We start from the raw sequence: 23,770 nt of genomic DNA, 5'->3' as shown, positions 1-23,770 counted from the left end.
CAAATAACAAAATAATCACATTTAGGAAATGTTAAATGTGATGCTTAAACATGTGAAACCTAAGATATATTGATGACCTTATTAGTAAAATATAAAACTTAGTAGTATTAAAAATTACATTCTTATGAACTTATGTCATCAACTTGCACAACAAAGAAAGAAACCTAAGAGTTCACAATATCCCACACTTCACATTTACATGGCCATTTATAATTTCATCCATTGGTCAATTCTCAAAACTAATACAAAAAGTGGGTTGTTAGGTAGACAGATAGGGCAGATACTGTTAACTCCATATTAGAGCTAAGGAAACAGATTAATGGCTGCTCAAAGTTGAACCCCGCTAACAGGTAAATCAAGAATCTTCTGATTAAATTCAAGTGCCATTTTACACTATACCCCTTGGCACCTGGATGTCAAGATCATTTAAGTACATGAAATCATTATGTTAAAAGTAAACTTGATGATCAATAAAATTTGGAAAGTAATTCCTTCTATGCTTTTTAATGCCATACTGCATTTTTATTGTTAATGTTTTGTTTTGACTATCAATATCAAAATTCATCTATGAGGATTCAATTAACAATACTTTCAATTTTATATTATAGATTTATATCAAATATATCCTTTAACTGTTTTACTGTTCTTCACTGACACAGGCCCTTATTAATGCCATATTAAATTAGAAGTATTAAAGTAGATTTCTGAATGTGACAGTTATTCGCTAGAATTATAACTGTTTAAACTTGACCTGTTAGCTAAGCCACACCAGACAACTGAACAGGTAAATAAAATGAAAAAAACAGCACTTGGTCTCACTTCAATCACCTAGAGTAACTTCTACCACATAAATGCTACTGAGAAATTTCCTATCAGAGGTGTAAGCATATCAAAAAACACATGACTTTCACACCTCTTCTGTCACTCTAAATTACAAGTGACTCATCTTTGACCATCTTTCCTATTAAAATATCATTAAATAAGAAGACAGAAAGAGACAAATTGGTTTTACCTCAAATAAGTAAAAGGTAATACCTTCGATGACTAGAATGGCATGCAACTAACAAGCATGGAAAAAAGTTCAGCTATTATTATATAAAACATATGAAAGGTATTTGAAGAAAAATGTAATTTGTAAACCTTCTTTCAATATATTTTCTCTCACCCTATTTTGTGCATTACACAAAAATTCCACATTGGTGATTTTAAGTGGATCAGAGTCTACGGAAGACACGCTAAAATACATAAGGAGCAAGTAATATGCAATATCAAGCATATTAGGTATTTTCTCTGCATCATCTTTGATCACAAAAAACTTCTAATTTCAAAATGTATCACGAACCAAAAATTATAAGGTTAAAAAAAAAATGGCATCAAATAAAGTTCTAACCTTGAGGGAGAGTAGAGTTAAGAAACTGACAGTACAAGAAAGGTGACAGTGCTGCAGAATGGAAAAAACAGTCCAAACTAGAAAAAACAGAAAGGAAAGCAGCATTCAAAAAAATGCAGTACTTAAAAAGTTGCAAAAAAAAAAAAAAAATGCAGTACTTAAAAAAATTGAATATAAAGAGAAAAGGTATGATCTGAAAGGAAAAATGAATGCCAATTTTCATTTTTAGGATTAATTTTTTTGGTTAACAAATAAGACAACAGTAATAAAATCCCATTTCAATGAATATTGTGATATCTGACACAAAACAGACAAAATAGACAAAGGTGTCTATGCTCTAGTGAACAGACTTCAGATAAACCTACTAAATTAAAAACTGTATACCCAGATGCAACTTCAAGTGTCTACTAACATTATAGAGAATTCAAAGAACAAACACAATTTCCTTCAGAAATCTCTCTTAATTTTGTTTTGGTGGAAGTCTTAGTAGATTACAATACAAAGGAGTCATGGAAAAAAAATCTAAATGTGTGAGAATAAAACAACACAGTATTCTATAACTGAAATACAGTCATATAGCACAGGGCATAAATACAAATTTAAAAATCTTTTATCTTTCTTGGTGGCATCACTATTACACTTCTCCACAACTAAGGGAACCCCTGTCATACATCAAAAATAATCTTTAAAAATTCACAAAGTAGGAGCTGGGGTTGTGGCTCAGTTGTAGAGTGCTTGCTTAGCATGCGTAAGGCACTGAGTTTGATTCTCAGCACCTCGTATAAACAAATAAAGTCCACTGACAGCAAAAAATATATATATTTTTAAATGTTACATTTCTTAAAAAAACTTTCACAAAGTACTGTCCCTCCCACCAAAACAAAACCCTCATAAAACAGATAATCAAATTTATTTTATTAAAAATAAGAACAGGGGCTGGGGTTGTGGCTCAGTGGCAGAGCACTTGCCCAGCATGTGCAAAGCACTGGGCTGTATTCTCAGCACCACATATAAATAAATAAGATAAAGGTTCATTGCCAACTAAAAAGATATTTAAAAAAAAAAAAAAGAACAAATACTCCTATAAGTAACTCTATAGCTGGAGGCAGCAAATTTCATTTCATTTACTTAGGGGGGAAAGTCCAATTTTGACTTTTATTATGTTAAAATGGAATTTTTAAACCCATGTTACAAAATTAATGCAAAACCAAAACATTATATTGATTCTTTTAAATTACAGCATTATAGATATGCCTAGTAGTTGAGGGGGGGTTAAACTTGAGAAAATATGATGCACAGAATTTGATTTCAATTCACATCACATCACCACTCCCTACACCCCACCCCGCTGTTTGCCCTCCCCTCCTCCTTTCCCCCATTCTCCTTCCTCTACTCAATTCATCTTCCTTTCACTCATTTTATACTGATATTTGAGAGAACCTCTTTATACATAACACACATTTGACAACTCCTATTTTAAATAATCCTGAAGAATTACCACACTAATGGTTACTTTACAGTTCATAAGAGATTTAAAGATTTAAATATAGTTTTTGTTTTTGTTTTATTTTGTTTGAGCAGAGTCTTGCTATGTTGCCCAGGCTGGCCTTGAACACCTGAGTTCAAGAGATCATCCCACCGCAGCCTCCCCATTGGCTAGGACCACAGATACGTTACGTTACGCAGCACGTTTATTTTTAAAGGCAAAAGGACACTACAGTATGCAAGTACTTTTTTAAAAGATATTTTTTAGTTGTAGGTGAACACAATACCTTTATTTTATTTATTTATTTTTTTATGTGGTGCCTCACGTGCTAGGCAAGCACTCTACCACTGAGCTACAACCCCAGTCCCATACAAGTTCTTCTAAAGGTCTATTATAAATCAAGATTGATCATAATTGCAATATGCAAGGAAGGGTTTCTAGACAAGGTGAGAAAAATCAAAGCACAATATGGTTAAAATGTTGAAGTTTTGAAAATTCCCACTACTGGCCAGAAACCCAAAATAACTAAACCTTGCTTTTAGCTGTTCAGATATGCAAACTCAGGAAGGGTCATCTATGGCAAATTACACACAAATGCATACTCAACAAAATGTTTTCTTAAAGGTTTCTGATTATAAAGTTGACACCAAGCAATCATCATCTCCTAGAATTTTTTTCCAATTTGTATTGTTTTCTTTAAAAATGAATCATCAAATTCAACCCCAAAATTTAATAGCTGTTATTTAGTTTTCATACTTTATTCATAAAAATTAATTCACAAATCCATGAAGGGAAAAATAAGACTGAATTTTTCTAATTTAAGATTGGAAAATATAGTTGTCATATATGTAATGAATAGCTGGGTAAACAATACACAGACTAAGGGTGTTATACAAGACACATGAGTATATTTGTAGGCACCAACTAAACCATCAACTGGGTAGTACTATGCTATTAGCCAGATACATTTTTTTACTATTCCATCCAAATCAACTCTATAATTTGACATAACACTTGTTCCTTTCTATTAATGCATTCAGATTTTCTTTTAAGTTGTCTTACCTTTTTTTTTATTATTTCAATAATTTATTTTTGTTAATGATAGGAATATTTTCTCAGTAACTTCAAACAATTAATTTTGTAACAACACATAAGTTAAAGCTAGAACTAGAAAGGTAAACACACATTATCATCTTCAAATTTCAGGGGGAAAAGGTGGCCCATTGGAACATCACCTATCTTTTTTAACCAAACAATGTTGAAATAAGTAAATTTTGAATAGAAAACAGTGTCTGCTTATTTCAAATGTAAAAGTATTTTAATACAGAAAATTTCATTTTCTGCATCTATTTAGATGATATTACAGTAAAAGGGAGCATGTGGATTGTAGAACACAGCTAATGAAAACATAAGTAGGTGTAAGAAAAAATTAACTTTCCTACATGAAAGAAAATCAATGATCACATGAATTCAACATGATTATGATGACTGAAAGCAAAAATACAAAGTATAATATGATATTCTTAGTTTCTTGTTTGGCACATGTATTAATAAATTTTCAAACATCAAACAATTTAATACCAACATCTACTAAAACTAAATAGAACAATAATAAAATTCCTAAAGCTTAGTTAACTGTTAACATCTTAAAAAACCTAATTCCCATGTGAATTCTGTAACCAAGCATATTTCTGTACTGTGCAAACTCCTCAAAGCACTGTCATTTTCAGGATTCCCCAGAATTCATAAGTATTTCAAAGTTAACTGGTATTGAACCCCACAATTCCTTACTGAATTCAGTGGATCTTCTGAACAGGCCTTCTTTTTGAGAACATATGCATATGCTCATCACAATTCTGAAAAGAATAGAAGACCTTCATACATGTCAGTTTTTAACTTTATCCAATCATTAATTTTCTGCAGAGTTGTTTTTTCTTGACTTAATATTTTTGCAATTTTTTTCATTTTTTGTTCGTTTCTTTCTATATACTTCATCCCTTCCAACTGCAGCTGATCCAGTTCTTCATTTTGACTTTCATCAAGAGGTATGTTTTCACACATAACAGGGTTGAATCTAAAATAGGTGTCAGGGGGTAATAGGCCATCAAGCATTATATGGACTTCTTCTGTGTCTGTAGCACTGTTGATAACATTAGAAAGTTTGGTTTTCAGGTTCGTGTATGTCGTAGTATTTCTCACATCACTCTCGTAACGTCCAGTGCCCAGGGATACTATGCACTCCAGTGGGACATCCGGCCAAAGACATTTACACTCATGCATTGCTAATGCTGAAGGGTTATTCAGAAGTAAACCTCCATCTTGATGAAGATCATTTCCCAATGTGTATTCTGCAAAGTAGCGTGGAGCAGCTGATGAGGCTCGAAAGGCCTGCCACATTTTATATGGACAGCCTCCCAAATAATGAGTTGATTCCAGGAAAATAACCATAGTTTCTGAACACAAAGACTTTTGGCGTTATCCCTCTGTTAACTATGGTACTTACAGCAGCTACCTTAGGGCATGTAGGGTTTCAATCATTAGTGCAGAATCCATTCTATCCTTAAGAATCTTTTCCCATGTTTGACTGTCATAAAATGCATAGCTCCAACTCATTTTGACTGTCTCAACAATGACATTTTGTGAAAATACATCAGATCCTAATTTTCAATAAAGTTCTTCACATTCGTCCAAGGGCATGTGGAACAATCCCAACATGAAAGCTAATATGGCTCCTGTGCTTACTCCACAAATACAATCAAAGAGCTGATGAACTGGCTTCTGTGTAAGTTCAACTAATTTCCTTAGTGTCTGAAGAGCAACAACACCCCTCGTTCCTCCACCATCAATTATGAGAATTCGGATACCCCTCCCTTTCACAGGATCCACATAGCCAATTAAGGCCAAAATTTCTCTTACTGCAGCCTGAAGAGTTTCATCCTTAATTTGTCTAAGTTGTAATAAATATGGAATAATTTTTTCCTTAACAGCCACTCCTTTTCCTTCAGGAAATTCTAGAAGATGAAAAGTTAGTTATTCAACCCTAGTAATGCAGAGCTTTGGGTCAGCAGTTCTTCTTAATGCCTGAACCAATGCCCGGGTTCTGTTATCAATACTCAATCTTGCAATAATCTTTTCTCGCTGAAGAGACAAGTGCTTTTTCTCCTCAGGAGTTTTGTCTTTGCTGATAGCCTGCTCAGTTTTAGTAGGATTTTCCTGTTCTTCTTGCTGACTCTTTGAGTCATACTTTAATTTGGGGACAAGTCCACAAATATAACCACCTACCAGAGCTTGTACACCTTCAGTGGGTCGAGAGAGAAAGTTAGCAATACTCTGTTTAGTAGAAACTGGAAGAACTTCGGGCGTTCCACTTGGACTTGCAGGCTTGTCCATAGAATCTATGGAATATTCAGAGCCTGGTTTATCAGTAAGGATGCCAGGATCTGGAGAAAGGGACTTCTTTTCACCTTCAAGTTTTGATTTATCCTGAAAATGTTTATTTTCCTTTTTTTGGAGACAATTTTTCCTCACGTTGAAGTATGAATTAATATGATTTGATAAAAAGTAGAATGACTCTCCAAATTTTGTGGTTATACTAGTTGTGTAACAAAAAAGGCTTTGTTTTCCTATATCTTCTGTATCTGCAACGTGACTTTTTTCTTCTGCAACAAGACTCTTCTGCTGATTTATCACTATATTTTTTCACAGATTTGATGACTTGTTTAAAAGTTTTCTGTTTTAACCAGCCACCATCTGATACTTTTCTTAATATTCGAGAGCTTGGCTTAAATTGAGCTAACCGTGAAATCATTTCATTTTGATTACCAAAAACAGCCTTTGAAACAGAGTTCAAAGTACATTTAATACAGGATGTATGAATGCTTACTTTTGTAAGTCCCTTAGGAGCAGAAGTACTAAGTTTCAAAATTCCAATATGTAAACTATGGTTGCTTGGGGAGTAACAGTGCTTACTCCAAGAATGTTTCATTTGTGGCCCATTTACATCTTACTTTGCTGGCATGGAAACCTCTTTGTAGACTGATATGGCCTATCCTCCAGAAATTTTTTGGCCCATTTACATCTTACTTTGCTCGCATGGAAACCTCTTTGTAGACTGATATGGCCTATCCTCCAGAAATGTTTGGGTGAGTACCCAAAATGCAGCTGCTTGTTTTTTTTTTTAAAGACTTCGTGCATTACAGGATGCAGGCCGCAATCACCGGCGGCTGTGGAGACTCGACTCTTCCCGGCATTGATGTCCACTCTGGCCGGCCCCCATCAGTTGAGCATCCAGCACAAACAGGCCCAGCAGGCGGAGCTCCATCCCCTCAGCTTCACCCCACCCCAACGGAAGTGACGCACAGGCCGTTCGGGTCTACCCACCAGAGACTGTGCAAGCTGTCTTACCTTTTGCAAACTGGTCCTGTCTGATGGTGGAATCATCTCAGGACTAAGAATGTGAGGAGGATCAACACCCTTTACTAACTTTTGATTGATTAAATGAAAAGCCAAGGCAAACTGATCCTTTGAAAGTTTTCCACAGTCCTTTGTGTCACATAATGCCCTGTACAAATAAACAAAATGAACAACATATAAAAACTACAACTACCATCCTAAAAATCAAGGAGAAAAAATAATCCAACTATGTACCTTTTTAAAAACAGTTGAATTTTTAAGAAGAGAGTCATACCAACTTGCAGTCTGTCTAAAATTCACTCAAATGCTAGAAGAGATAGATCAGATAAAATAGTAAAATGAGAATATTCAGCCTAATGTTCAAAAGGGGTCTCTCTAATTTGGTTTACTTTGTGCTTTCTCATTATGTTCCAGAACCACTACAGTGTAAACACTGTGGTGGGCCAAAGAATCCCAATATTTCCAACTCCCCAATTTTTTAAGTTTATAAGATGTTAAAGATGAAACCTAAGTCTCAATAAATTTAGTTCATTAATGGCACTTTAACAAATCCAAAACAAGGAAAAATTTCCATGTCAGCTTGCTTCCTGAAATTCTTGAAGTAGGAGGATACAAAGATCCCCAAGCCAAAGCAGAAGGAACAGCTGCAAATGGAGATCACACTGAGGAGAAGGCAGCCATCTGGAAAGCTTTACAAAATCACTTGAAGAGAAAATATTTCATTCTATTCTTTCTTTCTTTGACTCATTCATTTATTAAGATGTGACTTAATAAATAAAAAGTCCCAATATGTTAAATTATTTGAGAGGCAGTGTGGCCTGATGAAAAGACTATAGGTCGCAGTATCAAACAGACTTTAAATTCCAGCTTTTCTATTTATTTCCTTATTGTTATCTGAACCAAGTTTTTAACCTCTTGAAGTTTTAGTTTCCTCATCTATAAAATGGAGATAAAACACATCCTATAAGGTTACTATGAGAATTAAAGATTAGATCCATTAAAAGTCTACACAAAATGCCAACCCCATCTGTAACAGCTACTATTTATCAAAAGTTAATTATGCATGTTCAATCTTTCCAGTTTGGGTACTTGTTCCCAAACTACTATATCTATCACCCTGTTCAGCTCTTTTCTAAGTTTCACTTTGCAACTATTTGGTTTCACTTATGGTATCTTGCTGCCTCTTGAAAACCTCAAAATTACTTCTTGGTATAGTTAGCTGGATTGATAGCAGGCACACTACAAAGCATGCTCATATACACTACCACATTTAATGTTAAATTCATTTAAAACCCTCAGTCCAAAAAGAGCAAATAAAAGAAGAACAAAAAATAAATACACTGAGTTGTGTCTTATGTGGGAGTAGTGGGGGGTACTGGACACTGAACCCATGGCCTTACACAAGCCAGGCAAGTGCTTTACTACTCAGCTATGTCCCAAATGCCATTCCCTGGGCCTGATTTTCGTTTGTTTTTTGTTTTTGGTTTTTTTTTTTTTCAGAGATAGGTCTTGCTTAGTTGCCCAGGTTGGTTTTGAACTTGTGCTCTTAACTGCCTCAGCCTCCCAAGTAGCTGGGATTTCAAGCATGCAACACCATTCTGAGCAGAGGATTTGTATTTTTTAATGACCAAGTGTGTTAAATAAAGTGTGAAAGTATACATATACCCTATAGAATTATAAAAGTAGGTCTTAAAGATACTGTTTCTTATATTGTTTATATTTCATATATTTTCAACCTGTTAAAATTTTAAGTCTGACCCCAGCACCACATATAAATAAATAAAATATTCATTAATGATTAAAAAAATGTTTTTTTAAATTTTAAGTTTGAGAAAAACAAATGGTGAATTTTAACAGTCTAATAACAATTGATACTGTCAATCTTATAAAATTTCAGGTAAACTATTTGCAAGCTTTCGTCCATTTCTCAGAAGAACTCTTCAGATTTAAAATTCTCTCTAGAAAGAACTCTGAAAACAAAACTATCCTGTTTGCAAAAATGACTAAAAATAAGCATGCACAAAACTAGAGATCATACAAATCCATATTTTTTTAAAAAATCCCTTTAAATAAAATAAGGTCTTACCAAATATGGGCTAGTAAGGTAGACGGTAACCCTGTTTTCAAGAATATTTCACGGACCTCCAATCCTGATACAAATCCATCCATATCCTTATCAGTTTTCAGGAAGATTTCATCATACTTGGCTTTTTCTGCAGGGGATACAACCCACTAGAAAGGGGAGAAAAACAGTATTTCGGCCAAAAATAAACCAACTTTGAAGTGTCACTCATTGTGAACTCATTGTTCACTCCTGACAATAACTATCACAAATTCTAAACAAGTCTATTCCACTAGCCACAACAGTGTATCACTTTCATCATATAGTAACCAAAATGCTGTAGTGAAGAGAAAATAAGAAAAATACAGATCAGAAGGGACTATACATATAGATGCCCATTTTAACTTTTTTTTTTCTTTTAAATAATGAGTAAATTCAAGCATAGTTAACTCTTGACCTAGGAAATCCCACATTAATAAAAGTAACTGGGAAATAAAATATTCAAATGATTCTCAATCTTCATTTTCTATAGCTGCATTCAGCATTATTAACTATAGCCAAACTGGTCAATTTGCATATCCTTTCATCTCTTTGTTTTAATCAACCTGACAAGAGACAGGTCAGAGGGAGAAAAAGGTCATGGACAAAGCAGAATTGGATAATTAAATCCCCAAGAGTCAAGAGTTAACTAAAGATTACGCAAAAACAAATATTAATTATGCCAGGGCAAGCATGCCAAGTTAGCACCTAGCATCTTCCATCTCCAATTCCAGGCAGATCAAGGTACAATCAACGAAACACTGAGCTTTACATATGAGCTAAGGCAATATAAAGGAATATGTCTCCTCTGGAACATCTCATTACGTAGATGCAACCAGAGGCAGCTCTAAGTCTTCAATCCCTTTAACTGTTTCCTCTATCTTTATAAAGTAATCAACTGTTAAGTGACATGCACTTTGTTAAAAGAAAAATCCTTTAACACTGATAAATCTATACCTGTCTTAATGGTGCTCTGGTAGGTAAAATGCCTACAGGTGGTAAGGAGTGGTAAGATTCCTTGGCTGATGCTGAAGAGGGGATCAACCGCATAGAGCCTGATATACTGACCGTTTTTCTCTTAGAAGGTGGTACCAAGGCTGGAGGCAAGACCATTGGCACAGGTTCTTTCTCCAATGCGCAGTATACCAAAAACATAGCCTTCAAAAAAGATGAACCAGGATCATATACATTAAAATCATTTAACAACATTTACCCACTGAGTTGACCATTGTTCAACAACAAATCATCTTCAAGCTGTCTCAAATTCTTTTTTAAGAAATAAGGCTTGTAGGGAAAGTAAGAGAAAAAGAGGAAGAAATGAAAGGAAGGAGGAAGAAAAGTAATCAAAGCTAAGCAATATTTAGGAAAATAGTCCAAAAAGCAAAAAGTTTAGATACACACCCTTTAACTAAAGTTACTGCAATGACAAAAGCAAATGATAATGGGGGAGATAGTATCTACAAAGGAAGAAGTAATTCCCAAATATATAAAGTGCTACTAGAAATTAAGAAAAGATGACCTTAAGTCCAACAAAAAAAAATAAAGTGTAAAGATATTTTAAATAAAACTAAATACTATAAATGGCCCATCCTTTAACATACAAAAATAAGTTTAATTTCACTCTTAATAAGAAAACTACAAGTTATAGTAAATACCATTTTCCACCTCACTGGCAAAAATACAAAGTTTCATAATATATTTTGTTATCTAAACTGTGGGGAAACAGGTGCTGTCATACATTGCTGCTGGGCAGTTGAAGGTGACAGAATATGTCAACTGCAAACATGCCACTTTAGTATAAGGATTATTTTGGGCTGAAGGCAACTGAGAAGCAGCAAATACCAAAAAAAAAAAAAAAAAGAAAGAAAGAAAGAAAAGAAAAATTTCTCTGCTCTCCCACTAATGTGCTTACAAGAAGAACATAAGTTTACAAAGGTGTCCCTTCTCCTTTCTGCAAGAAAGAACAAAATTTCCCCCCCAAGACAACTATAGACTCTTATCAGCCTGGAGATGGCATATCAGAAGAATACATGTAACAAATTTTCCTATTATCTAGACTTTGTTTACCATTAACTTCACATATATCTATCTCCCTACAATTTGCAACCCCTACAGACTCAAGGTCCTTTTCTTTTATCTTATCACTTCTCTAAAAATTTATTGTTCGTGTTGAAGATGCTACATAAACCTGAGTTTTAAGCCACTTCTTTGAGAGCTACTCTTTCCCTGAATTGTCTCCCATGTACATGGGAAATAAACAAGTTAATAAACTTGCTTTTCTTTTAAATCTTTTGTTTAAAAGAGCCCAGCCAAGACCTTAAAAGGGTAGAGGGAAAATTCTTTTTCCTCCCCTACAGAGGTCAAATTAATATCACCACTATGATAACATCTACCAAATTGCAAAGGTATTTTCTCTTTGGCTCAGCCATCTCACATTTGGGAACCCATACTTAGACTTATTTGCCTACATATGAAATGCTGCATGAAAAAGGTTAGTAAATGCAAATTTGTTTGTGTCAGAACCCAGTGTCCATCAATAAAAGATACACTTTTTAAAACTATGGAATAGCCATGCACTGTGGCACACACCTGTAAGCCTGACAACTGGGAGGTTGAAGTAGGAGGATCACAAGCTCAAGGTCAGACTCAGCAACTTAGCAAGACCCTTAGCAATTTAGCAAGACCCTGTCTCAAATAAATAAACAAAAAAAGGACTGAGGATGTAACTCAGTGGAAAAGCTCCCCTGGGTTCAATCCCCAGTGCAAAAAAACAGACAAAACTATGGTATATCCATACTATGAAATACTATGAAGCAATTAAAGAAAGATAATGCAGAAACATTCTGCATCTTAAATATGATAGAGCTTTAACAGATATATGATTGTCAGAACTCATCAAATTTTATACTTAAATTGGATCCAATTTACTGTACATAGTCTTCCAATAAAGTAGATCAGGAAAAAAAGAATCATGGGGGAGTATGTGAAAAGAAACTCGAACATCTACAATGAAAAAGCATAGTGTTGAACAGTGTGCTATCTTTTGTGGTAAGGAAGAAATAATTATTCATATTTGTTTACATTTGCATTAAGAAATTCTAGGAAAAGAAACAGAAAAATAAAAATACCTGGTTAGAGAGTAGGGTAATTGGAGCAGTTGAGGACAAGAATGAATTGAATTTTTTTTTCACGGAATGCCTCCTTGTATTGATTTCTGAACTATGAGAATGTATTACCTGTTTTAAAATGTTCTTAACAAATACTTAAAGCACGTACACAAAGTGGGACAACTTGTCTATAGATTTCTCAGGGCATAAGTTAGAAGATTTTAAAGGATTTGAGACACCTGCAACACTTGCAGAATATGAAAAGTTTGGGCTGGGGATATAGCTCAGTGGGTAGAGTGCCTGCCTACCATGCACAAGGCCCTGGGTTCAATCCCCAGCACCACAAAAAAAAAAAAAAAAAAGAAAAGATTTTATGGCTTTAAAAAATAAAAAAGGAGAGAAAGAACAGATTTTTTTTAAAGTTTCCATGACTATCTTTAAGCATATGAATTACTCCAAATAGCTTAGAATCTCTAGAAAGATTCCAGCAGCAGAGTCAAGCACCGTAGCACATGCCCATAATCCCAGTGACTCAGGAGGCTGAGGCAGCAGGATCACAAGTTCCAGGCCAGCCTCAGCAACCTAGTAAGTCCCAAAACAACTTAGCAAGACTCTGTCTCAAAAATAAATAAATAAATAAATAAATAAATAAATAGGGATAAGGCTCAGTGGTTAGGTACCTCTGGGTTCAATCTGTAGTATTAAATTAAAAAAAAAAAAAAAAAAAAAAAAGATTCCAGCAACAATTAGGAGAAAGCCTGTATACTTCTTGATTTTCTTCTTCCACTGAAAATTATAATTCTCCCAAGAGGATATTTGTTTATGATTTTAAGTTAAGTTTTGTGGAGCTATCAAATTAATATTTATTGAGCTCCCAATACAACAACATTGATCCAGGAATTCTGATTCCTAATATTTTACAAATGAAGAAAACAAGGCTTAGAGATGCCCAATCCAATATGTTAAAGAAGTCATATAGTAGAGTTTAAACCAAGCTCTTCTGACGACAATGCTCTTACTTTATCCAGATTTCATCAGCATTACCAGCAGCACACATGTAACTTTACAACACCATGCTTTTTTTTTTTTTTTAAACAACTGATAAAGCTAAAGTTTAACATGAGCACTCAATATATATATATATTTTTTGGGGGGGATGCTGGGGATTGAACCCAGGGCCTTGTGCTTACAAGGCAAGCACTCTACTGACTGAGCTCTCTCTCCCCAGCCCCCAGCACTCAATATTTTAACAGACATCAGAATTACTTAAACAGATTGATAGCCCTATACTCAGAATTTTGAAATCAGTAAGGCTGATTCTCCTAGGGCTGGGTCAAAGAATTTGCAGGCTAACAAGTTCCCAGGTGATTCTGGTGCAGCATCCAGAAACCAACTTTACCCATTTGACCCAAACCAGATTCTCTACCCATGCATTAGCCAACTCAGATGAGTTCAATCAAGGTCTGTTTTAGGAAAATAAAAATTTTCTGTCTCCAAAAAATTTGAAACTCCAGAAAGAAAACAATCAGGCTAGCACACCGTTTCAACCAAATTCATAACGTATGTAGTATTTGGCACTTTTCTAAGAGAAGTGACTAGCATGCACATTAAAGATCAGCACTCTGCTTGCTGCAGACAGAAGTCACTTCCTGAAAAAGTGAACACTAAAACAAAACAGGAATGTTAGCCATTTGCTGCCAATAAACAACACATTTTTTTGAAGGTTAAAAAAGTATTAATCTAAAAAAAAGAAATAACTAATAAAATTTAAAACTGGCATAAATTGTTAAATAAAAACATAATAAAAATTTTTAAATATTTTTAAATAGTATTAATCTCATGTTTTCTTGAAAAGTTTCCCTGACAAAACTAAACCCCAAATTTTTTCACCAAAAAAAAAAAAAGTGACAGAATACTTTTAGTGTTGCTGGTTTGTTTTCTTATTACATTGTACTTTATCTTATTAAAAGTCTGGCATAAATAAAGACAGTAACTGCATCATACTCAGAAATAAAATTGCAGTCAGTTTTCAAACTGAAATGTACTAGCACATGCATAGAAGCATTTAGAATATTTTTTTTTTTTTGCACTTTTGCAAGAAGCCCCTTTAATGATGCCCTATTAGAAACCTTCGGGGCTGGGGAGATAGTTCAGTCGGTAGAGTGCTTGCCTTGTAAGCACAAGGCCCTGGGTTCGATCCCCAGCACCCACCCCCAAAAAAAAGAAACCTTCTACTAAGTTAAGTGGATCAGAAGGAAAATTCAAGGAGACGTGTTTCTAATAGCTTTATTCTCTAATCAACTTATTCATCAATGACTATATAAAATACTGAAGCAGAGTCACAGAAAATCCACATTCAAGAGGGTAGATATAATTTTAAAAGTACATTTTTGTGTACATATATACACATATAAATGTCTCAAAAGTCACTTTGGTTGTGGTCAGAACACCCATGCTAACTAACACTTTACAAATTCACTTGATAATTTTTCAAAGATTTTTCTAGACTCTAAATTTTTACTTAAACCACTAGGTTTCAAAAAATGTGAAAAAGAATTAAGAATTTACATTTATGAAATTAAACTCTATCTTGCCCTGCAAAAAACTCAACTCAAAGTGGATCAAGGACTTAGGTACCAGAACAGAGATCCTGCACCTACTAGGAAAAAAAGTAGGCCCAAATCTTCACCATGTTGGCTTAGGAACTGACTTCCTTAGCAAGACTCCTAAAACACAAGAAGTAAAATCAAGAATCAACAAATGGGATGGATTCAAACTAAAACAACTTTTTCTCAAGAAAGGAAACAATCAATAATGTGAAGAGAAAGCCTACAGAATGGGAAAAAATCTTTACCAAATGCACCTCAGCACTAACTCAAAAAACAACACCAAAAAAACCAAATAACCCAATTGATAAATGGGCTAAGGAACGGAACAGACACTTCACAGAAGAAATACAATCGATCAAATATATGAAAAATGTTCAACATCTCTAGCAATTAGAGAAAAAAATCAAAAGTACTCTAAGATTTTACCTCACTCCAGTCAGAATGGCAATTATCAAGAATACAAGTAACAATAAGTGTTGATGAGGATGTGGGGAAAGAGGTAGGCTCATACATTGCTGGTGGGACTGCAAACTGGTGCAACCATTATGGAAAACAGAATGGAGATTGCTGAGAAAACTTGGAATGGAACCACCATTTGAACCCAGCTATCTCACTCCTCAGGTCATACCCAAAGGACTTAAAATCAGCATACCACAGTGACACAGTCACATCATGTTTATAGCAGCTCAATTCACAATAGCTAAACTATGGAACCAACCTAGATGCCCTTCAACAGATGAATGGATAAAGAAAATGTGGTATAATACACAATGGAATGTTACTCAGCCTTAAAGAAGAATGAAATTATGGCATTTGCAAGTAAATGGATGGGACTAGAGAATATGCTAAGCGAAATAAGCCAATCCCCAAAAACCAAAGGTCCAATGTTTTCTCTGATATGTGTATAGTAATTCACAATAAGGGGTTGGGGGCTAAGGAAGAATAGAGGTACTTTGGATTAGGCAGAGGGGAGTAAAGGGAGGGGAGGGGATAAGGATAGTAGAATGAAACAGACATTATTACCCTATGTGCATATATGATTACACAACTGGTATGATTCTATATCACGTACAACCAGAAGAATGAGAAGTTATACTCCATTTATATATGATGTGTCAAAATGCATTCTACTGTACTGTCATGTATAACTAATTAGGACAAATTTTTTAAAATTTTAAAAAAAGAATTTACATTTGAAAAGAAATAAGGGTCTTTCCTTAAAGATTCACATAGCAACAGAAGTTATACAAATTAGAATCTGACTTCATTGATTCCAATTAAACAATAAATTAACCTAAAATCCCAACTGGTTAAGAGTTTTAAAGGTAAATCTAGAACACAAAGATTCAAGTTTAATGAAGTTTTGGTTCATTAGTGAAATAAATGTTTGCATGTGTTAGTTACTAGGGTTTGAACCCAGGGATTTGCACATGGCAAACAGTCTACCACTGAGTTATATCTCCAGATCTTTTTTTATTTTGTAACAGGGTCTTACAAAGTTGCCCAGGCTGGCCTCAAACTTTACATCCTCCTGCCTCAGTCTCCTAAGGAGCTGAAATCACAGGTACACACCACTGTACTAGGTTGAAATAAGTTATTTCTAAAATAACAACAACAAAAACACACCTTATTCTTCATTTTTATACTGGATCTTTGAAACAAATGAACAAATTACACCATTTAATCCAAGGGAAAATTGGTAAGAATTTTAAAGGTAGATCTTGAACATAAAGATTCTTATATTCAATCCAGGTTTGGTTTGTTAATAAAATCAGATAATCCTGGGGAACCTATGTTATATTTCAACCAAAAATATCTTGCAAAATAGAAATTGTCATAGTCTAAAAGGGCAGATTATATGAATAAGTAAACTATGTTAACAATTCATTATTTTGAAAGGTAATTTAAAATGTTCAGGTCTTAGTTATTTCACTATTGCAAAAATATTTTTAAATTACTTCAGTTTTCTTTCTTTTTTTTTTTTTTTTTTAGTTGCAGATGGACACAATACCTTTATTTTGTTTATTTTTATGTGGTGCTGAGGATCAAACCCAGTGCCTCACAAGTGCTAGGCAAGCACTCTACCACTGAGCCACAACCCCAGCCCCATTATTTCAGTTTTCAAGAAACATTAAGACTAATTCTTGGGTTGGAATTGTGACTTCGTGGTAGAGCACTTGCCTATCATGCGTGAGGCACTGGGTTCAATTCTCGGCACCACATAAAATAAATAAAAAAAATAAAGGTATTGTGTCCACCTTCAGCTAAAAAATATTTTAAAAGACTAATTCTTAAAATTCACTTTTTTAAAATTAATGATTGTAAATAAACAGACAAGTCACATGACTTAGTTTTGTTTTTACTAACTAAATTACTAATATTGTAGCAATTTTAATTTAAAAATATAGTATAGAGTTGTGTGCGGTAACATGCCTACAGTACCAGCTACTCAGGGAGCTGAGGCAAGAACATCACTAGAAACCAGGAATTCAGGGTCATTCTGACAGTATAGGGATATTCCATCTCAAGAAAGAATTAAAAAAAAAAAAAAGTACAGATTGATTATATTGCTCCATTTGTAAAAGTAAGAGGAAGGAAAAAGATATGTCAGACAAATTCTAAACCAAAAGAATGCTAGTAAAACTATTAATATTGAACAAAACTATAAAGAAAATTATAGAACTAAAAGAAGTAAATTAACTGAGCAAAAGCTAGAATTTGAGTTTTCACAGAATATTCTAAATCTAGAAGATATGGGGAACAGAAAAATAAAAATAACCTAAATGCCTCATTTTACTGGCGTGAGGGTGAATAATCCTGTTCATAAATACTGTACTATGTTAGAGTACAGAAAAAGGCAGAATAACTGTTAATGGAATAGGAAATTGTAACAGAATTTCTACATTAACAAGGGGGAAAAGGGAGGAATCAAAATTCATCAGCGACAACAGAAAAAAAAAAAAAAAGGAGAAACATAATGTAAAATAAATAGGCACTGTAAGGGAAATAAAATCAATACATTTACCATCATAAATAACTGTTGAATTAGGTAAAATATTAAAAACAGAAACGCTCCATTTTCGAGAAAGATACACAATAAACAAGAAATATCAGGTGGCAAAAAAAGCACAGAAGTATATCAAATCACACAAGCTAGAATTTAAAGTTGAAAAATTTTCTAAAGAATGTAGATAGAAAGCAATGTAAAAAAGGGCTATTAATAAGTCTAAGAAAAGATAAAGGGATGTTTACTACTTAATAAAATTTAAGCCAGGTGAGACGCATGTAATTCCAGCAACTCAGGAAACTGAGCATGTTTGAGACCAGCCTCAGCAACTTAGCAAGGCCCTAAACAATTTAATGAGACCCTGTCTCATAATAAAAAATAAAAAGGGTTGGGAATGTGACTCAGTGGTTAAGTGTCCCTGGGTTCAATCCCCCATACCAAAAAATGAAATAAAAAAAATTTAAATTGTGCTTTCCTGCAAATGTGTTTATTATTCTTAAATTATCCTTTTAATAAAGATTCTTTTTTTTTTTTTTTTTTTTAAAGTAAGTTGAGTAAGAAAAGGCTTTAGGGCATGTAAGATACACTGTGTTTATTTAATTACCTTAGCATATACTGTTTATCAAATGAGGATATCATTATTCTCCCTGTATTCTAAATGTAGTAATACAAATAATCATTTGAAATTGAAAATGTTTTATCTTAGTAGGAAAAAATCTTACTCAATACATCTTACTAAGCAAAGATTTTGGCCCAATATTCTTAACACAAAAACCATTTATTTACATGGCTGGGTGTGGTGACGCACATCTGTAATCCCAGCAGCTCAGGAAGTTGTGGCAGGAGGGTCACAAGTTCAGAGTCAGCCTCAGCAACTTAACAAGGCCCTAAGTGACTTAGCAAGACCCTGACGCAAAATAAAAAATAAAAAGGGCTGGGGATATTGCTCAGTGGTTAAGTGCCCCTGGGCTCAATTCCTGGTACCAAAAATAAAGTGTTTTACACGTGACAGGGTTTCATAATGCATCACATACAAATTTTTTCAATATGCCCTCTTTCCCCAAAACATCTCACAAACATTGACTTAACCCCTGATATATAACTGGAAAAACTTCTATCACCATTGTCAGAATGTGTCCTCTACTATTTTCCAACTGTTACTCAAATCAAAACAAAAATGACTAGGAACTATGACTATGAATTCAAGTCACTTTAAAATTCTGCTTCTATATTTTAAAACATGATATGTTTTTGTTTTTTTAATTTTTTCTTTCAGTTGTAGATAAACACAATCCTTTATTTTATTTATTTATTTATTTTTATGTGGTGCTGAGGATCGAACCCAGTGCCTCACACATGCTAGGCAAGCACTCTAGCACTGAGCCACAACCCCAGCCCCAAAATGTGCTTTAAAAATTCTTTTGGCTTTTAAAGGAAGGAAATAGTATGAAATTTATGAAAGGAATAAAAAAAGAAAAGTAAAGAAAAAGAGAAGCTACATAATTGATAAATTTGGTATAATGGATTTATAGAAGTCTAATTTCCTCTAAAGAGAAATGCTGGCATTATCTATGGGGCATATGTAAAAATGTCATGAAGCTGGCAATAAAGAAAACCTTAACGAACTTCTTAAAGTAGAGATTTTAGGGTTGGGGATATAGCTCAGTACTAGAGGACCTGCTCAGCATGCATGCAGCCCTGATTCAATCCCTATGTCCATCCTCCCTGCCCCCTTGTCCCTGCCCCCACTAAAAAAAGTAGATATTCTATAGAGTACATTCTTTAGTCTTAATCCAACCAAATTAAAAGTACATACATATGTATCAAAAGCCAAACAAGTTTAACTACTTTGAAATTAGAAAACATATTCCTAAACAGATGATCAAAGAAAACTACACTAAAAGTTATCTGAAAAGTAGAAAGAAGAAAACACTTTGTACTAACACATATAGACCACATCTAAACTTATATTCTGGGGAAACATCCTTTAAATGATTTCAATATTAGGATGAAAAATAAAGAAGTAATTTAAAACAATTTTAAAAGAAAAACAAAGTAAATGAAAAGAAACTAGGAAGAAGAAAATAAGCTGAAAAGGATGAAAATAAAATGTCAAAACAGAAAGATAAATAAATCCAAAAGATAAGTCTTTTGAAAGATGAATAAGCTATATAATAGATTAAATCAACAACAACAAAAAAAGGGGGGGCAAAATTACAAATGCTTAAGATGTGGAATGAGGAACTCAGAAGATACTGAAAGAATAATGCAATTTGTGGTAAGAAGTTTTGAAGTCAAAGAAATAGATAATTCCTTAGCAAAATAAAAAAAACAGAAAATTTGAACAGACAAATTTCCAAATAAGAAAGCCTAAGGGGAGTTAGAAATTTACCACAGAGGAGAAGATGCAGAATTTTTTCACTGCAGAATTTTTTGCCAATCTTTAGGGAAGAGATAAATGCCTTACTTGGAACTATCCAATTACTAAGATAACATGTCTTCAGATGGGTTTTATTAGAGAAAATGTCAAAACGTCTGTCTTTGTAAATGAAATGTAACTAAAGCATTATTCATATTTCCTTTTAATAATATCAATCTAAAAACTGGGGGATGCAGGTGCTAAGATAATTCATCAAATCTGGGATAAAAGATATTACCACTCAGCATCTTTACAATAACTTAACCAAAAGTATATATCCCAATGTACTTTAAAGCCAAATAAAGATAGCAAAACACATATTTTGTTACTCATTTATTCTAAAATATTTATTAACCACCTATAAGTTCTAGGTAAACATGTTTATCCCAACAATCTGATAAACATACAGTTTTCCTTCAAGGATTAATTAAAAGGGGAAATCATATGATAAAACCATTAAGATGTTTCATATTTTAAGAACATTAAGTTACTTACAACTGCAAACTCATCTCTGTCAAGCTTTCCATCATGGTCAATATCACTCAACTCCCAAACCTTAAAAAGAGAAAAATGAGAAATATCAATGTTCTTTTATTTCATGTGTTGCTTGGGGACAGAGAGAGAAAGTATACTGGTGAAATATAAAAGTGGAGGTAAGCAAGTGCCTGGTCATTAAAAGCCTTGAATGGAGTTTGAATTTTTCTTAATTGGAATGGGAAGCTACTAAAAGGTTAGATTCAAGGAATAAAATGACACAATTACTTACAGTTTACAACTCTTACCACATAGTAGAGAAATAGTGGGAAAAAAATAAAGCTTTTTAAATCAATATTTATTGAGCCCCCCCATCTAAGTTAATACTCATTCAGTAGTAGTATAAGTACTATGGTGGTAATGTCATCATCATCATTACCCTAGCAGTTATTATCAGTACTAGTGAGTACATTACTTACATTATCATATTTGATACTTACAACCCTATAAACTGGAAAATATGCCCATTTTAAAGATCAGAAAACTGAGACGAGGTTTTCTAATTATTTGCCCACAGTCAACTAAGAAGCAGTGCAGCCAGGATGTGACCCTATGTAATCTGCTCAGGCAGGGAATTAAAGAAAGGGCCAGAGGTTTAGACAGAGAAGATAAGGTTTGAAATATGAAGAAATATGAAATATATCAGATTTTTTAAAAAATTACTTTAAAACGAAGAAAAATTCAAAACAAAAAATTGAATGTGTGATTTCATGAGGCAGGAGAGATGGAAGAAAACTGTGGCAAAGGGAGTTGGAAAGAGAATATGGCATTATAGGTGTGTGTGTGTGTGTGTGTGTGTGTGTGTGTGTGACCAAGCTGCATGAGGAAAAAATAATCTCAAAAAATAGAGAGAAGGGCTGGGGATGTGGTTCAGTGGTAGAACCTTCGCATGCACAAGGCCCTGGATTCAATCCCCAGGCCAGCTAAAAAAGGGGAGGGAGGACAATTTTAGTTTTACAAGATGAAAAAAGTTATAAAGATAGATGGCAGTAATGGTTGAACAACAACAATGTAGTATACTTAATGCTACTTTACATTTAAAATTGGATAAAATGGTAAATTTCATGTTACATGCGTCTTACCACAATAAAAAAAGACAGAGGGAAAGTAGTCTAAGATTTAAAGGTCTGAGTGAAATCAAAGAATTAAAGTCTTGCAAGCATCTAAATAAAAGATCTAGAAAGAAAGTTCAAGTTAGAAAGCAGAATTTATTATTTCAAAGATGAAATTATTCCTTACAAAGACCCCATGATAGGGGGCTGGGGAGATAGCTCAGTCGGTAGAGTACTTGCCTTGCAAGCACAAGGCCCTGGGTTCGATCCCCAGCACCCAAAAAAAAACAACAACAACAACAACAAAGACCCCATGATATATGGGGTAAGTAGCAAACATAAAATATTGATGGTCTCACTGTCATGCAGTTGGAGATCAGAGCACACAGCACATGCACACACAAAAAAGGACCTGCTTAAAGGGTTTACAGATAAAACTAACTTCAACCACTTTTATTTTAGAGGGAATAATCAAAAGTACAAACTGGGAATAATTTTACATATTAAGTCAGAAAACAAAAAATTCTGTAATAAGGCAACTTTAAAATAAGATTGTACATTTAATAATGACCTACAAGTGTTCCTGGTAAATATAAAATTATAATACATAAGAAATTACATTTAAAACTTAATATCTTACTCTTCCAAGGATTTCCACAGGTAACTTAGAGTTGAGCAACACTGGCTTCACTTTATCACCGGACAAAAATCCATCCACTGGGCTTAAACTATCAAAAATTGCATCATATTTGGCCTTATCTTCACACTAAAATAAATTTTTTTTAAAAAATGACAAGTAATGGTGAGATGACTTAATTGCACTTATAAAAATCAAGTCCTCAAAGAATAGAAAACATACATTTAAAAAACATTTTTTACTTTCATCGTATACGTTAAATAATAATTTCCAAGTGATTCTACTCAAGAGTTCAGTGTCCCCTATTCCCTTTATAGGTAGAACAATCTTTGTTTTTCTGTTAGGTTAGATTCCAAAGATTTCAGAGACAAAAGCAACTAGTGCAACTCTCTCGCTTAAACAGACATACAAGAAAGTACCTTATCCACAAGACACAGTGTTAGTAACATTTGATGACTTTCTAAACATGGTATTAAGTACATTTCAAATGAAAAGAAATGAATTTTTAAAAATTAAACATCACTACTCTAGGAATAAACACCAAGATTCCCCCAATTTTCCCAAAGCAAAATTTCTTTTTCTTATCAATAATAAGATATTTCCTAAAATCTTAAATGTTTCTTCTATTCATTATTTGCCTAGTCAAGGCCAAATTCCTCACTTTTTTGTCACAAAATGACTAACAGAACTGAAAGATTCCTCAAAGACTCCAGTACCAGTACTTTTCTTACTGTCCTTAAATATACATATAAAACAAAAGTCTAACATGGATTGCAATGTATTTCAGAAGTAGGAAGCAAAACAGGATTTACTTACTTTAACAGCCCATGGAAGCTCAGTTGCAGAGGTTCCACTGGTTAGCAAAGGACTACTGGTATCATGCTAAAATGTAAATAGCACATGAATTATTGAAATCCTTATATCAATAAGTAATGAAGAAAAATGGTCTTTGGATTTCAAAATATACATACAAAATGCTGAATCTCAAAGTATTTAGAACACTGTCTTACAGTAA

General features: G+C 33.7%; 1 protein-coding gene and 1 pseudogene across 2 annotated transcripts in view; both read right to left on the bottom strand.

Annotated features, from left to right (window-relative positions):
- Positions 1-23,770, bottom strand: part of Eps15 (epidermal growth factor receptor pathway substrate 15) — a 132,184-nt gene that overhangs the window by 71,176 nt on the left and 37,238 nt on the right. The window contains exons 6-11 of one of the 2 annotated variants that reach the window (XM_047549323.1): positions 23,572-23,637; positions 22,759-22,884; positions 21,028-21,087; positions 10,348-10,548; positions 9,376-9,521; positions 7,281-7,437 (exon numbers count right to left, since the gene is read on the bottom strand). In XM_047549323.1, coding sequence (XP_047405279.1) covers positions 7,281-7,437; positions 9,376-9,521; positions 10,348-10,548; positions 21,028-21,087; positions 22,759-22,884; positions 23,572-23,637 — 756 coding nt within the window. The remainder of the gene's footprint in view (positions 1-7,280; positions 7,438-9,375; positions 9,522-10,347; positions 10,549-21,027; positions 21,088-22,758; positions 22,885-23,571; positions 23,638-23,770) is intronic. The other variant, XM_047549330.1, reaches the window with a different exon arrangement.
- Positions 4,451-7,070, bottom strand: LOC124990404 (calcium-independent phospholipase A2-gamma-like; annotated as a pseudogene).

This window comes from Sciurus carolinensis, chromosome 1, assembly GCF_902686445.1.
Source record: "Sciurus carolinensis chromosome 1, mSciCar1.2, whole genome shotgun sequence".
Classification (NCBI taxonomy): Eukaryota; Metazoa; Chordata; class Mammalia; order Rodentia; family Sciuridae; genus Sciurus; species Sciurus carolinensis.
This window is presented reverse-complemented; position numbering and strand designations above follow the sequence as displayed.